At 38.7% G+C, this 14,664-nt stretch overlaps 1 protein-coding gene across 1 annotated transcript in view; it reads left to right on the top strand.

Annotated features, from left to right (window-relative positions):
• CTNNA2 (catenin alpha 2) overlaps positions 1-14,664 on the top strand; it is a 1,049,409-nt gene that overhangs the window by 252,342 nt on the left and 782,403 nt on the right. Inside the window, 2 exon segments of the mRNA XM_036873992.1 lie at positions 2,775-2,894; positions 7,537-7,803. Coding sequence (XP_036729887.1) covers positions 2,775-2,894; positions 7,537-7,803 — 387 coding nt within the window.

Here is a 14,664-nt window from a genome sequence, read left to right as displayed (position 1 = left end):
TTTGGACCAATGTCTGCTACATCATAAGTAGTCAGGGACACTGGCTATTGTCATTTTTCTTGTACAAGCTGAAAGTAACTTTGGAAATGTATCAAGCTGTATTATTGTACTTTATAAAGCATGGCACTTTATAAATAAATGATGCTAGCATTTAATCATTCTTGCTATCCGATGAAATCATTTTCTTCACTTTTGAACAAGGAAACAGAAAATTTAATCAAGAAGGCCAGCTTATCTTTAGGAGGCAGAAAGATAAAGTATGATGTTGCTGAGATATCCATGGTCAAACCAGAGTATATGGCTCAACAAGTAAAGTAGTTAAATATAGAATCTTGTCTTCATTCATTCATTTACTTGGCCAACTCCTATTTCCAAGATAACATCTTTTAAATTTAGCTATGAATCCAGATCCTAACAAGAAAGCTTTGTATGACTTATTAGTTTCATTTGTGTCACTTAAAATCCAATCAACTGGATATCAACTGAAGGACCCTGGAATGAGGTCAGTCTGTCCAAACGGAAATGATCATAACAATGATTTGTAGCACTGGTATGGGCAGTGACTGTGGACAGAACAGGGTCACATGGTCCAGGAGGGGAATCAGACTCTTCTGTTCCCGCTGTCCCCATCCCCGTATGCCTGCCTAGCTCCTCGTAGGTGCTTAATAAGTATTCATACTTAAGAAGTATGAATTCTCAGACTACTTTTTTACATTAAAATAAGTGCAGTTTCAGTCAGGAAAATTGGAGATTGATTTGATGTAATTAAATTATTGTCTTTGGCCACGCTGTGCAGCATGTGGGGTCTTAGTTCCCCAACCAGGGATCAAACCTATGCCCGCTGCATTGGGAGCACGGAGTCTTAACCACTGGACCACCAGGGAAGTCCTGGAGACTGATTTAAAGAGTCTGTCTCAAACAATTTGACAGAGCTGTCGACTAAATAATAGTGACAAGTAGGCTTGCTTTGGAATTGGGGGTAAGGGCTATTTCAGACAAACTCTGAGAAGACTCAAGATTTTAAGAGTTTTAAGGGACAAGCTCTGAAAATAATTTCTAAATCCACCAAATAGGGAGGAAATTTTAATATCCTGTCTAGAAGTTCACCCTTTTCAGCTATCCCCATCCCCAGAACTCAGCTTCCAGTTTTAAGGACAGGAAGACCTGCCAGAGCTGAGGGTTCTCACGTTGGTGTTCGTCAGCCCAGGCCGGCCATGGGAGGAGAATAACTATCTGTAGGGTCCAAGGTCAGGAGGGCATTTATTACAAGGAAGTATGTGGCAGCTGCTTCTAAGGGCCCCCTTTATCAGCTTGTTGGAAGTGACTTCCCAATCCAGCACACAGAGTCCCCCAAACCTCCCCTTATAACACCTCCCCCATGAGCACCACTCTTCTTCTCAGAGCCATCACACAGCCTGCCATCTGTGTCCTTCCACTCCTCCCAGGTCCCTGTCACCTGCAGACTTTCCAAGAGCAAGACGTAGCCTTTCCTCTTCACAATCATTCAGGAACAATGCAAATAGGTACGAAAGAAAGATCTTCTATCTTCCATAAAAGATGAGAATGGAAACCTAATTTTATCTGGTGTCTAGATTGAACCCCCATCACCATCATTCTAAATAACTTCCCTTGCTTGCTGCAACTCTTTCCTTAATGAAATGTTAGCCTATTTAGTAAATTTAATGGTACTGTCATATCTATGGAGGAAAAGATTTGATGATATCCATTATCACTGGTTTATATACACTACTCTCTTCCTGCACTCAGTGGAAATTGGTGAGGAAGTTGGATTAGCCACCTTTGTGATTGTGTCAAGTTAAACAAAGGTGTATCTCCATAGTACTATGTTAATCTATGACTTTTTCTAGCCATTTTAATGGTCATTTGGATTTCCGCATTGTCAAACAATGAACTGTCTGTATATTGTCCTTTGATTTGGTCTAAACTACAAGAGCCAATTGGAATTCTGCAGTAGACCCATACATTCTCTGTATTTCTCATTACTCTTTCACAGCTACCATTTCTCTTTTTCTACTGCCACTCTCAGAAGCCTGTACTCGTTGAGGCCTCTCTACCAGACTCCCTTCAAAACTAAGAACTTTTGATTTTGCAAACGTAGTTCTGTCTTGTGCCTTATTCACTCACGATTATGTTCTTGGCTATTTCCACTGACCGTTATTTTGTTCACCCTAGTTGATGCCACCTTACATGGCAACAAAACTTCAAATTCAATTACTTCTCGAGGCTCAATATTTTCTCTTCTATTGGATGGCAAGGTGTAAACTCAGCTTAAAATTACAATCCCTTTAGTCCCAGATTTAGAGGTGATGCCAAGAAGATTGGTTGCAGATTTAAGCTATCTCAAACTTTTTGCAGCCCAGGAGTTCCTCCAGTTTTTGTTTGCAAAACATTTCCTCCTCTGAAGATTTCTAAAGTTTGTTTTTCAATTCCATATTTCTTAAGTATATTTTCCTTTATTTTTCTACTTGAAATTAAAAGTCCATATCCCTTATCAAAACCATAACTCAAAATACAATCAATGTAGTATTTTATATGCTTCAGGAGTTCAGCAATTATTATCTTTTATATACAAAGTATATAAATGTTAAACAAATATTTATTCTGATTATAAATGCTTCTTGGGGTACTTTTTCCCATTATTTTATTTAAATGTTAATGCATAAATGTTTTCTTTTTAACAAACTAGCATTTCTAGCATGTTTAATAATATTGCAATACTATCCAGTTATGGATTTTTTTTTTTATCGTTTCAGGTGGAGGACGCCTTGGAAGCTGTCAAAAATGCTACAAATGAGCAAGACCTTGCAAATCGCTTTAAAGAATTTGGAAAAGAGATGGTGAAACTTAACTATGTAGCTGCAAGAAGACAACAGGTGGGAAAGATTTTGGAAATCTAGGGGAGAAAGTGAGTGAGTTTAAGTAACCTTGTAGTTTTGTAGGCCCGGACAGTGGATCAGCTGCATCTGCTGGCTGTCAGATCATCAGATACCTTAGGAACCTGTGATCACAAAGGCATCTTCCTACTCGAGCCCGTTCTGGCCCTACTGTACAGTGGTGGTACTCCCTGGGTACTCTGGGGCCCCTGCATGCTTACAGTAGGTCACAGGCCACCTGCTTCACTGGTGGGAACCACCACGCCAGCTCTACCACACTCTAACCTTTCTTTTTTTTTTTGACTTTTATATTCATTTTTTTATGGAAGTATAGTTGATTTACAATGCTGTGTTAATTTTGGCTGTACAGCAAAGTGATTCAGTTATACATATATTGATATATACATTTTTAAATATTCTTTTCCATCATGGTTTATCTCAGGATACTGAACATAGTTCCCTGTGCTATACAGCAAGACCCTGTTGTTATGCACTCCATGTGTAATTGTTTGCATCTGCTAACCCCAAACTCCCAGTCCCTCACTCCCCCACCACCCTCCCCCTTCACGACCACAAGCCTGTTCTCTATGTCTGACCACACTCTAACCTTTTGTTCACACTTGGAAAAGCTCCCGATTGAAATATAAAGAATATCAAACTGTGGTGTGATGCTGTGGCCACTCCCTGGGCACTGTCCTTAGCCCTCACGTTTTATCTCCCAGCCCTGTGGACAGCACCGTGCATATACACACCCCAAGTGTGTAGTATGTACAGTGAAACTTTTATCAAAGAGATTAAGTAAACACGAAGAAAACTAGAGAAAAGACAGAGAAAGAGAGAGAGAGAAGGGAATGGACAGGGGAGGGAGAGCACAGGTAGAGAGTCACTTTGGTGAAGGTGGTTGACCTGGGGTTTTCTTTGCCTCCCTTTTGTCTCAAGATGACACTCTCCATTTAGCCTGCTCTATTTGTTCAGTAGGTACCATTAGAATTTTGTTTCCAAAGAGTGTGTCTTTTTCCTTCTTCTTAGAAAAAACATCTTTAAGTGTGGAGAGGTTAGTTAAAATCCTATTCACCCATCTTCTTGACTACTCCTAGGATTCTTCGACATTTTGGGCACTTCCTAGGGACTTTTTCTAAGGCTCTCTGTGACCAACAGGAGAATTCTAGTGAACATTTGTTGAGTGTTCATCTGTGCCAGACTGAAGTGACACCCGTATTACAAACTTGACCAAGATCTAGTCCCTTCCCTAAAGAGCTTCCAGTGTCCTTTGTGGTGGGCACACAGTCATGATTTTAGTTCAGGTGATTATTTTTACGTATTTTGTTATCAGCAGAATGCTTTGTTCAAGTGGAATCTTGTGTGGTAGCCCACAGTGTAATGTGGTTAGGAGCTAAGTTACTCTAAAGCACAGGTTTGAGACCCAAAACCCACTTAGCTTGTTTAAACACCTGAAAAAAAAAATACATTGAATCTTGATTTCAGTGAACCAAGGGGGAGGCTGGGGAGAACGGTGGGTGCCAGGACACTCAGAGTCTTGCAGAGTGTTTGGATTTTATTGTAAGTGAATGGGTAGTAGTTGAATAGTTCAGAGTTTGGTATCAAAGTCTCAGATTTACAGTTTAATGTTACTCTAGGTACATTGCAAAGAGGGGGTAACATGGAAGAGGAGAGACTAGTTGTAGTTGGGAGGGGGCTGAAGTCATCTAGGTGAGCGATGCTGGTGATTCTGGAAAATCTTTATCAAAAGTCCAGGCTCTCGTTCAATTCATCCAAAAGAATTTGGTGAGGAACACAAAACACAGAGGAAAAAATAAATACACACACGGAGTCTGAGGATCAAAGAGAACAAAGACACAGTTTATTCAGGACAGAAGCAAAAGTTACACACTCAGAGAAGAGTGTGGGCATCCTCTAGAGTGAAGGGTGCCACCCAGGGTTGTTGATCCTCTTTTTGTCTTATTTTTAGCACTTTGAATGGGTGGGGGCCTTTTTGATTAGGGGGTGGAATATTCTTTGAGCAGGGGGCTGAGGTGTGGCCTGGATTGCACCAGGTTGCATCAGCTTCTGGTCCTGCGCATTTGTCTCCTGAAGCCACCCTACATGCGCTCTAGGAGCTCTTTTCCCTTCAATTGTCCCTTACTAGTTGAATGCCACACGTGGAAGGTCCTATAGGGTCATCAGCAACCTGTGCATTTTTATTGCACATACTCCATGGTTTTTCATGGTCAGAGTTTCTTGCTCAGATGCTACAAAGTTTCTGTTTTAGATGCCATTCCTCCATGCATCATGACCTCAGTAAGGGCAAAACAAGGAGGTAGCTTTGCCTTCTGACTAATGCCTGTGCATGAGGAAGCTGTCCTGGGTCCCGGCTGTGTCTTTTCTGCCTCAGTGGTGGTCTCAGATAGCTTGGCAGCAGTACCGGTGGAGAAAAGCATAGGGAGTCCACGTTTATTTTGAAAATAGAACACTCAGGACCTGCTGTGGAATTGGCTGTGGGAGGTTAGGGAGTGAAAGCAACCAGTTCACATCTGAGGTTCTGTTTGAGCAAATGGGTAGGTGGTGAGGAATTTACTGAGATGGGTGAAGATTGGAAAGGGATCAGTGAGGTTTAGAGATCAAGATTTCATACTTAGATACATTGATTTTGAGATGCTTGTAAGATCCATGTAGAAATGTCAAAAGGAGAGAGATGTGGGTTGGAGATGGAAACAAGTCATCAGCATGTAGCTGGTATTAAAATCCACAGTAATATATGAGATATTCATCTGAGAATGCCCATAAATATAATTTATTTTTATCTCATTAATCTTGTTTTAACTATTGCTATTTCACACTCTTTCAAGAAAATTTAGGAAAAAAAGTAGAATTAAAAGAAGAAAAAAAAATTGTATAACACTCTACCAGCCACAGAAACGTCGTGCTAATATTTTGGTATATTGCTTTTCAGTTGTTTATCTTCATATTGTAACATATTTACAATCATACTGTGCATACAAATAGGCGTAAATGTTCTTCTTTATTTATCTTATAAATATTACCCATTTTATTATTTTTATGGAAACTTCTTTTAATATCCACATAAAGAGTCCATCAAATGAAAACTTCAATAGCCTACTTAACCAATTCTTCATAAATCAGCATTTACATTGTTTACAGGTTTTTTTCATGTGATTAAAAATGTTTCTAAAAATATCTTTATGGAAATAATTTCCCACCCCCTATTTCTCACTTTCATATTTAGATTTTGTTTTTAGTATAGATATATCCCAGAATGGAATCTAAGATTTCTGGACCAGGTGTTCTGGAGGTTAATAAGACCCTTCATGACTAGTTGGGAGGAAACTTCTACCTGCACCGCCTAGATTATTGACCAGTTTAGAGGATACCCTCACATATTGGTTCCCCATTTTTCTGTGTTGATCTTTAGGGCTAAAAATAAGTCATCCCAATTTAGAAATTGTGTTGGCTGGCATAGATCTGTTAGTGCTTAAGCAAAGGGGGATAGATGGCTCAGTTAGTTATTTACTACTTAATGTCAGTTTGTCTTGACAATCTTGGATATCAAATATATTGTGCTTGTCTCAGAATTATTTTGACCCATGGAAGAGAGATGTAATTCACTGTTTCCAGGTCATCCATCTATCATGTACCAAGTGAGCAAATAGGAATAGAACCCCAGTGGTTCAAATACCCTCTAATGATAAATTTTGAAGCTAGAGAAATTTTCTCCCAGAGGTACTCAGCTGGCAGTCCTACATGGCTCTCAGAGAACAGTACTGCCTTTAACATTTCCAAAAATGCTGTGAACATTTTCTTAACAATACCCTTTAAAGCTGAAAATAAAGAGACTCTCCAGCGGTACTATTTTGACATCCAAAACTAAGAAAGCAAATCATCTTTGATCTATTTTTTTATTATTCCCTAAACTCAAATGAGTGATCTGCCATCAAAAGTAGTTTTGAAAAAAATGAACCCTATTCTGAAAATGATAATGAAGTGACAGAGATGCACTGAGCAAAATCAGAGGCATTCAATTTCCCATGTTTGTGATTGTAATTCAATGTGGAGTCAGGCACAGTATCAGAAAACTGAAGTTTGGGTTTACCATCTGCTGATAACTAACTCTGATCCATTCAAGCCATTTACCTTGTTGGTGGCTCAGTTTTTACATTCTTGCAGCAATATTTATTGAATGCATTTCATGGGCCAGATACTGTGCTGTTGCCTAAAGAACCACTGAGCAAGATAGCTAGGGCTCTCTGCTGTCATTAGACATACAGTTTAGGAGAAAGACATATACTTAAATAAGTAAATACAATAAAGCATTGATGAGTGTTAATGATAGGAGGGAAGAGGGTCTTGTGGGAGCAGATAGAAGGGGATGTAGCTTAGAGAGTTGGATGGAGAGTAGGTTCTCAGAGGATGGGCCCCATCAGGGGAAAGGACAGGGTGGAAGAGGAATGCTCAGATATTTCACATAGAAAGAACAGTACGTGCAAAGTCTTGGCAGCTAGAGAGAAGAGAGAGGAGATGGTTTCTAAAATTCAGTGGTCCTAGATGTCTGTGACTTTAAGCTCTATTACAGATACTTCCATGGCAAGCTTCATGGAAGTGACGGGTTTGTGTTTTGCACACACAGGAGCTGAAGGACCCTCATTGTCGGGATGAGATGGCAGCTGCCCGAGGGGCTCTAAAGAAGAACGCCACAATGCTGTACACAGCCTCCCAAGCCTTTCTCCGCCACCCGGATGTTGCTGCCACCAGAGCCAACCGAGATTACGTGTTCAAACAAGTGCAGGAAGCCATTGCCGGCATCTCCAATGCTGCTCAAGCTACCTCGCCCACCGACGAAGCCAAAGGCCACACGGGCATCGGGGAGCTGGCTGCGGCTCTGAACGAATTTGACGTAAGCATCTGGGTGATGTACCCAGAAGGGCGTGTGTTTTCACTGAAAAAATGTTTTGGGATGAAGGGCCACCAAAATAATATACATGGATTTACCTCTCTTGAGGCTTTTGATAGTAAGTTAAACTACCTGATGTATGACTGTTACTAGGAATCCGACATCTTGGTAGAACCTAGTTTACTGGTCTTTAAAGGAACTAACAGCTGTGTTAAAGAGGACCTGATCCCATGCAGGTAGAAACCTTGAACGCTGTGACTTTCCTACACCACAGGCTATTTTAGGGACAGTTTATCATTTGCAGGATTATCTTTATTATTAAAGAGGCAAATGTCATAGGCAGTGTAGACGTGGATTGCCTCGATGTTGTGTTTGGGTGAAAAACCGCTCTCAATTTCTTCATTTTCAATCAGTGGCAACCAGACTCCACTGCCCTCTCATCCCATCCGGGATCCTGGTCTTCCTCGCATCAGCCCCTCTGGGTGGCACCTCTGCTAGTCCTGTGAATGACCCACATTCTGAAACTGCTATTTCTAGGGGTGTGTCCCAATGAGGGAAGCAGTAGAAGGATGGCTCACTGTGCCATAGTCATGGCAACCAAATGAGTGGGAAGGACACATGTCATCAACAGGCCGGGATGACAGCTCTCACTGCCCCTGGGCCAGGATACAGCCCATCTGTGAGAAGGTGGAATTCAGTTGAGTTCATCCCATGTTCAGTGAGAGCCTACACGTGTTGTGAGCTAAAAACATTTATAAATAATTAGTATCTGCTTTTAAGAGTTATATTTTCCCTTAGAGGAGATGAAGGATGAAGAATGTACTGAAACCCTTTAAGTGATAAAATACAATGTAACAGGAATTCATAGGAGAAAAATTGGTTACTTAACAGCTGTGGAGAAAGATGATGAGCTTAGCTTTTGGATATGTTGACATGAATTTTTGGCAGGAGATGACTGGCTGCCTGCTAGAAAAGAGAACCAGGAGCAAATGATTGTTAAAGGTATGGAGATAGATGATATAAAGGAGGGATAATTATAACACTTTATACACAGATAATTCTTTCCAGTTTTCACAGGTATCTCTCGTCTTTCTTTTATTTTTTCAGTTAGTCAAGAAAAAAACACATATATTGAACTCAGACCATATATATATTATTTCCAAAGTTTCTAAAATAAGGATTAAATACAATAAATTTCAAGTATTTACCACAGAAATTAGGCCTTAATATGTACTGCATTCACAAAGTTTTAGGAGACAACAGAATATTCATTGGAACTAATAAGATACTTCAGTAAGGTTATTGATTTTAAAATAAGGATATAGAAGTTACTAGATTTCCATAATGTAAAAAAAATAGAATAATGGAAAAGAGATCCTGTTCACAAAATAAACAATAAAAATAATTTGTTGGCTTTATTTCACTACTTAATTTTATTTCTTTATTATGTTAGAAATAATCCTGATACAAATGTAGAGGATCTAAGATAGAAAATTATATTACTTTACTGAGGGGTAAGTTTTACTTTTTGATAAATGATGTCATGATCCCAGGTAGGAAAAACTATTGACCCTATCAGTTTTTATAATATTCAGACAATCTGTATAAAAATTCTAGGAGGGTTATTTTGGAACTAGACAGAGTGATGATAAAAATTTTTTTTCCTTTTTTTTTTTCTGGGTTAAGAATGAATGAGCCCATAATTTAAGAAAACAAAAATGAGCAGGTCATGCACTCAGATATTAACACATTACAGTGCCACATTAATTTTTACTGAGTGCATTAGAATAAAATTGTCTCATCAGTTAAACAGAATAGAAAATTACAACATCAAATACAAAATTATTTTATGAAATGATGCTTTCTTATTTTGAAATGGTGCTTTTTAAAATTAAAGAATATTTAGATTTTGACACAATTATACTTTTATAATCATAGTTTAGTTTATAATCAAAAAGTAAACAATAAAGCCTAAGTGAGGACCTGGTAATAGAGTAGATATGCAGCATACAGAGGACTCTCCTGAAGGATAGTCAGACTCTTCAGCTGCTGCCGCCTTCTGCCGGAGAGCGTGGTGACTGCAGCTTCCCATTTCTTTGTATCTCAACCATTTTCATTAAAAGGAGCTTTTTTTTTACCTGCAGTGAATTTAACAATTGAGGCATCATTGGGTTATTATGGCTTTGGATTCAGAAAATAAAACTTAGGCCATGTGGGAAAAGTCTATTAGCAAAGTATGTTGGCGTACTTTGCAACTGTTCTAATAGGTTGGTATCTTCTCATTATGGACAAATAGGCTTTGGGAGGTTAACATATGAATGTAATAGTCAAAGGTTTTTTTAATAAAAAAAGTGGCATATTAACTAATTCACTAATTATATTTTATTAACTTTATATATTGCTATGTGTCATTATAAACATTAACTAAGTGAGGTTTATTACTTATATTAACTCAGTATCTTATATGTTAACTAATTGTATATTATATTAGCTAAGTATATTAACCAAGTAATATTGTATTATTAAATGTATATTAGTTCTCAAGCTACGTAAATTGCATACAGCGTTATCTGATGTTTAAAATTGTATTTCTCAGATGTTGACAAAAATCAACATGTAGAACTGTCTCAATTAGCAGTTCATAGATAGTAATCCCATTTGGTGTGGTTCTCTAAAAACAGTTATTTAGTAAATGAAATTAATTTCAGTACTTTCTCAAAAGTCATAATGCTAGTAAAATATTATTATTTAAAGATATATTGTAATTAACCAGTTGTAGATTTTTTATCATTTCTGACACCAGCAAACCTAGACAGTCCTTAATGATATTTGAAAATCTCTCACTAAAAATAATGTTCCATTTCTCTTTGTAACAGAATTATACATTTCTGTTCTATATTTGCATAATGAATACCTCAGTATTTTTTATTTCCCAGGTGTATTGACTTGAAGTTGATTTAGAATTCACAGGCATTTGCCTTAAATCCTAAATGCTATTCTCAGATATTAAACAAATTGATATTACATTGGGTGGGAAATTCACTGACACTTCTGGTGATTTACTTTTCTGGTAATATACCTTACCGGTGCTTGGTTTGGTGGCTTGCCAATGTAATAGGGATTTGAAAAAGTCAAGCAACTTTGAGATTCTGAAGTGAAAGGAACCGTACAAATACAAAATATATTTTCAGTCATCCCCTAATGTTGAATTTGAAGTCCAGTCCATTTCATAATAATAGTCATCCTTGTGTTAAACCCAGTTTTACTGGGAGGTAGGATGCAGAAGTAGCTTCGAGTTTCTCAGTTGATTAAAAACAAAGCAAAAATTAGTATTTTTGCATTCATTTGTCTAAAATTATAGGATTGATTTCTACCTGGGTAGTTATAATTATGGCTCAATGCTCGGTGACCTATTTTCTGGCATTATTATCCTACCTACATAGGAAGAGTTGATGTAGTGATTTATGAAGTAAAAGACTGAAAGAAAAAACCCAGTATTTTAACAACTTGAAACTGTCAAGAGAGTCTCTAATGATACAACAGCAAAGAGTAAAATGATTGCTAATCAATGGAAAAATCAACCTCTGTTTAAAATGTGGCAACTTGAGGTAGGTAATATTATCTAGTGAAGCTATCTACTAAGGGATACTGAAAAGAATTTAGAAAAATGTGGTGACTGCTCAGAAGTAAATCATGTTATAATGTCAATTTTGACTGCTAGAAAACTTCCAAGAGTGGGAGAAAGGAAAATGAAAAGTTATTCCTAATGAATTTCTTTATTATTTTAAAGAAAAGAGAGTATGCCATGCCTTGTTTTTTGAAGCTTTCTTTTGTAGATGAAGATACTTTAGAAAAATGGAAATTGACACCATTCATGATCCAGTCTTCATAATTGATAGCTACTTTGCTTTTACAGTTATTATTTTCTTTTAAATCAGACAATTCCTCTAATCTTAATCTCAAATTCCTCCAGTCTAAAGCATTCTACTTGTGGTTTTGCTTCTTTCTTTACCCATTTCCCTGGGAATTGGCTTGACTAATAATTCTCTTTTGCTTTTACATTTAATTTCTCCTACTCCACTTGTTTGGTTCCCTCAGCCTATAGAAAAAATTATTTGTATTCTACAAACTAAAAAGAAAATGAAATAAAATGTTAGACTACCATACTTACCATATTCTCATATTTCACTCTTTGCTTTCCTTACAGAGTTAAGAAGTAGACTCTAATCTACTTGGCCGCTGACTAGCTCTTACCTCTTTCAGCCTTGTCGTCTACCCTCTACTCCTGCCCCTCCTCTGTGATACTATGTCTGAGGGTCTCTAGGGAACTTTCACTCATGAAATCTTTGTGCTCTTATTTTCTAGTTCTTGACGGCTTCAACTTTGGAAAGAGGGGGGCATTTAATAGTATTAACTATACTTTCTCTTTCACTGTATTACTTCTCACTTGCAAGATTTAAATATCTGTGCTTGAGAAGTAGGACAGTCTGGTCTCAACCACATTGAGCTGAAATGTCACCATGACATCCCAACTCCGTGTAAGTTGCCATTTTTATTTCTGCCTCATTTTTCATACCTCCCCTCTACCTTTTAGGTTTTCTTCCTTTTTTCCTCCTTCTTTTTAAATATATTTTCATTCCTTGATCCAGTGCTAATTCTCTCACTGACCTGGCATTCAGTGGGTGGAAATGTTGGCGTGTGAGTATGAGGAATGATGAGACATCTGTATCACAGGTGGATGAGGATGACAAGGATCTGTAATCTGACAAGGTTAAGGGACTGAGGCTAACTGCAGTGGGAGAGAATTGTCACACCCCGGGGAGCAGCTTCGTGCTCCAGTGTTTACTCCCTAGGGTTATTCCAACTGTGTGCTGTCTTCAGGGGGTGCACTCAGATTCTGGGAGATTTAGTCCAAAGAAAGATGTAAAGGAGCAGGAGTCCAGGTGGCAGCAATCACTTCACAGCAGGACCCCAGCTCGTTGCTGGGACATGAGAAGAGGTTTCTGGGTACCTGAGAGTAATAACAACCCTGGACTAGGGTTTGGGATCCAGGGTTGGCATATAGCTCCAGTGGAGAGCTGGAGGGCTATGTAGATCACTTAGGTCACAGGCCCAAATACATGACCTCAGAGGTCTATGCTGAAGGAATCTGAAGAAGTAGAGTTTTTCTGTTAACCCCCTTCTCCAAATATCACTCTTCATATTTTTGAATAGGAAATAATTATTTCTTATTATTGTTACTAGGCCCAGATAGATGCTCCTGGGGAAGCACTAGTCCCTTAAGGAGCCATGAGCCAGAATTCTGGCTGGCTCAGGGATTCTTAAAGGGTTTTATTGATTCATGGTCTCTACAACATCAGGCAAGGAGGAAGGTCTCCTTGGAGAAGTACATTTCACAGAGCATCTTGCTCGGTCCTTTCCCAGTTCTAACCCTCCCTTTTGCTGTGGAAATCAACATAGTTATTTATCAGAGAGGCTCACCCCAGGCCTCATCTCCTTCTCGGGTGTTCTGTAAAGTTATTCTGACTGCAGACATCTGGGAACCCCCATACTGGGTTAAGAAGATCATAAGTTTTCTATGTATTTGTTTACATTAGAGTGAGGATGGAGAGAGGAGAGGAGAGGGCTCCATCAAAATACTGTAAACACACTGGTAAGGAAAATGCAAGATGTAGCTCATGTTCTAAAGCAATTAGCAAAGTGGAGGACAAATGCATAAAAATAAAAGCCAGTGAGCAGGACCATTTAACCTTTGAAAAGCAATTTCAGATTTCTAATTCAGGTACTAAAAAGATGGAGCAGGCAAGCTCAGCAATTTTCTGCCTGTCTGAGTTCATGCCAATATTTCTGAAGGCTTAATATCTGTACAGTTATTATGTCTGTTATTCTTTAATACGTTTATTAGTACTCCTTAATAATGCTCTCTGCTATATTCCTATGAAGCGGTTCCCTCTTAATGGCTTTTGGAAGTAGCCTAGGACATTGGGAAGAGCCCAGAACTTGGATTCAAATGTCTGGCTACTACTTAAAGCCCTGTAAGTAACAAAGGATGTGTGACCTTAAGTTACCCAGATAGCATCTCTAAGCCTTGGAATAAGGTTTAGGCACAGGAGAGCTAAGATCATTCATAAAGGTGTAAAGGAGAAATGCTTACTGAACAGGTATAGTTACTGCAGTGCTTAAATGCTGTGGTATGCACCTATATACATAGTATGCACCTAACCTTCTGTGTGTGTGTGTGGGAGGGGTGAGATTAGGGAGGGTGAAATCAGAGAAGAATTCCTGGAGGAGGTGGTGCATGAGTAGGAATTAACATGATGAGTGTGAATGAGACTGTTTCTCAGACAGAACATCCTTGCATGCAGAGGTATGGTGGGTAGAGGAAGCGTAAGTTATTCGGTTCTGGAGCCCAGGGAGAAATCTGGCTAAGTCAGTGAGCTGGAGGAAGCTTCTAGAGGCTTTTAGGCCTTGCAAGGGGCTGGGCTTCAACCTGAAGGCATTAGGGAGTTGCTGGTGATCTAAGCAGGGGAATGTATGCATGGTCAGATTTGTGTTTTTATATATCTCTTTGGCTGCAGGGTGGAGAATGGATTGGAAAAGGGCAAGGCTGCAGTGCAGCCAGAGTGATTAGGGCGAGAGGTTATGAATGTCTGAGGACATTGTGGGAACAGGAATGGGAAGAAGTGGATGGATCTGAACCACATTGAAGGAGTAGAATCAACAGGCCTTGAGAACTGTACTTCTTATTTTCATTTATCGAAAGAGTTAATGCTTTGTATAGTAAGCTTTAATTATGTAAAAAAAAACAAACATTTTTACAGGTCCAGTTGTGAAGTCTTGAGAATTTTCAGTCTTTTGTGGGAT

Source organism: Balaenoptera musculus, chromosome 13 (genome assembly GCF_009873245.2).
Source record: "Balaenoptera musculus isolate JJ_BM4_2016_0621 chromosome 13, mBalMus1.pri.v3, whole genome shotgun sequence".
NCBI classification, from domain to species: Eukaryota; Metazoa; Chordata; class Mammalia; order Artiodactyla; family Balaenopteridae; genus Balaenoptera; species Balaenoptera musculus.
This window is presented reverse-complemented; position numbering and strand designations above follow the sequence as displayed.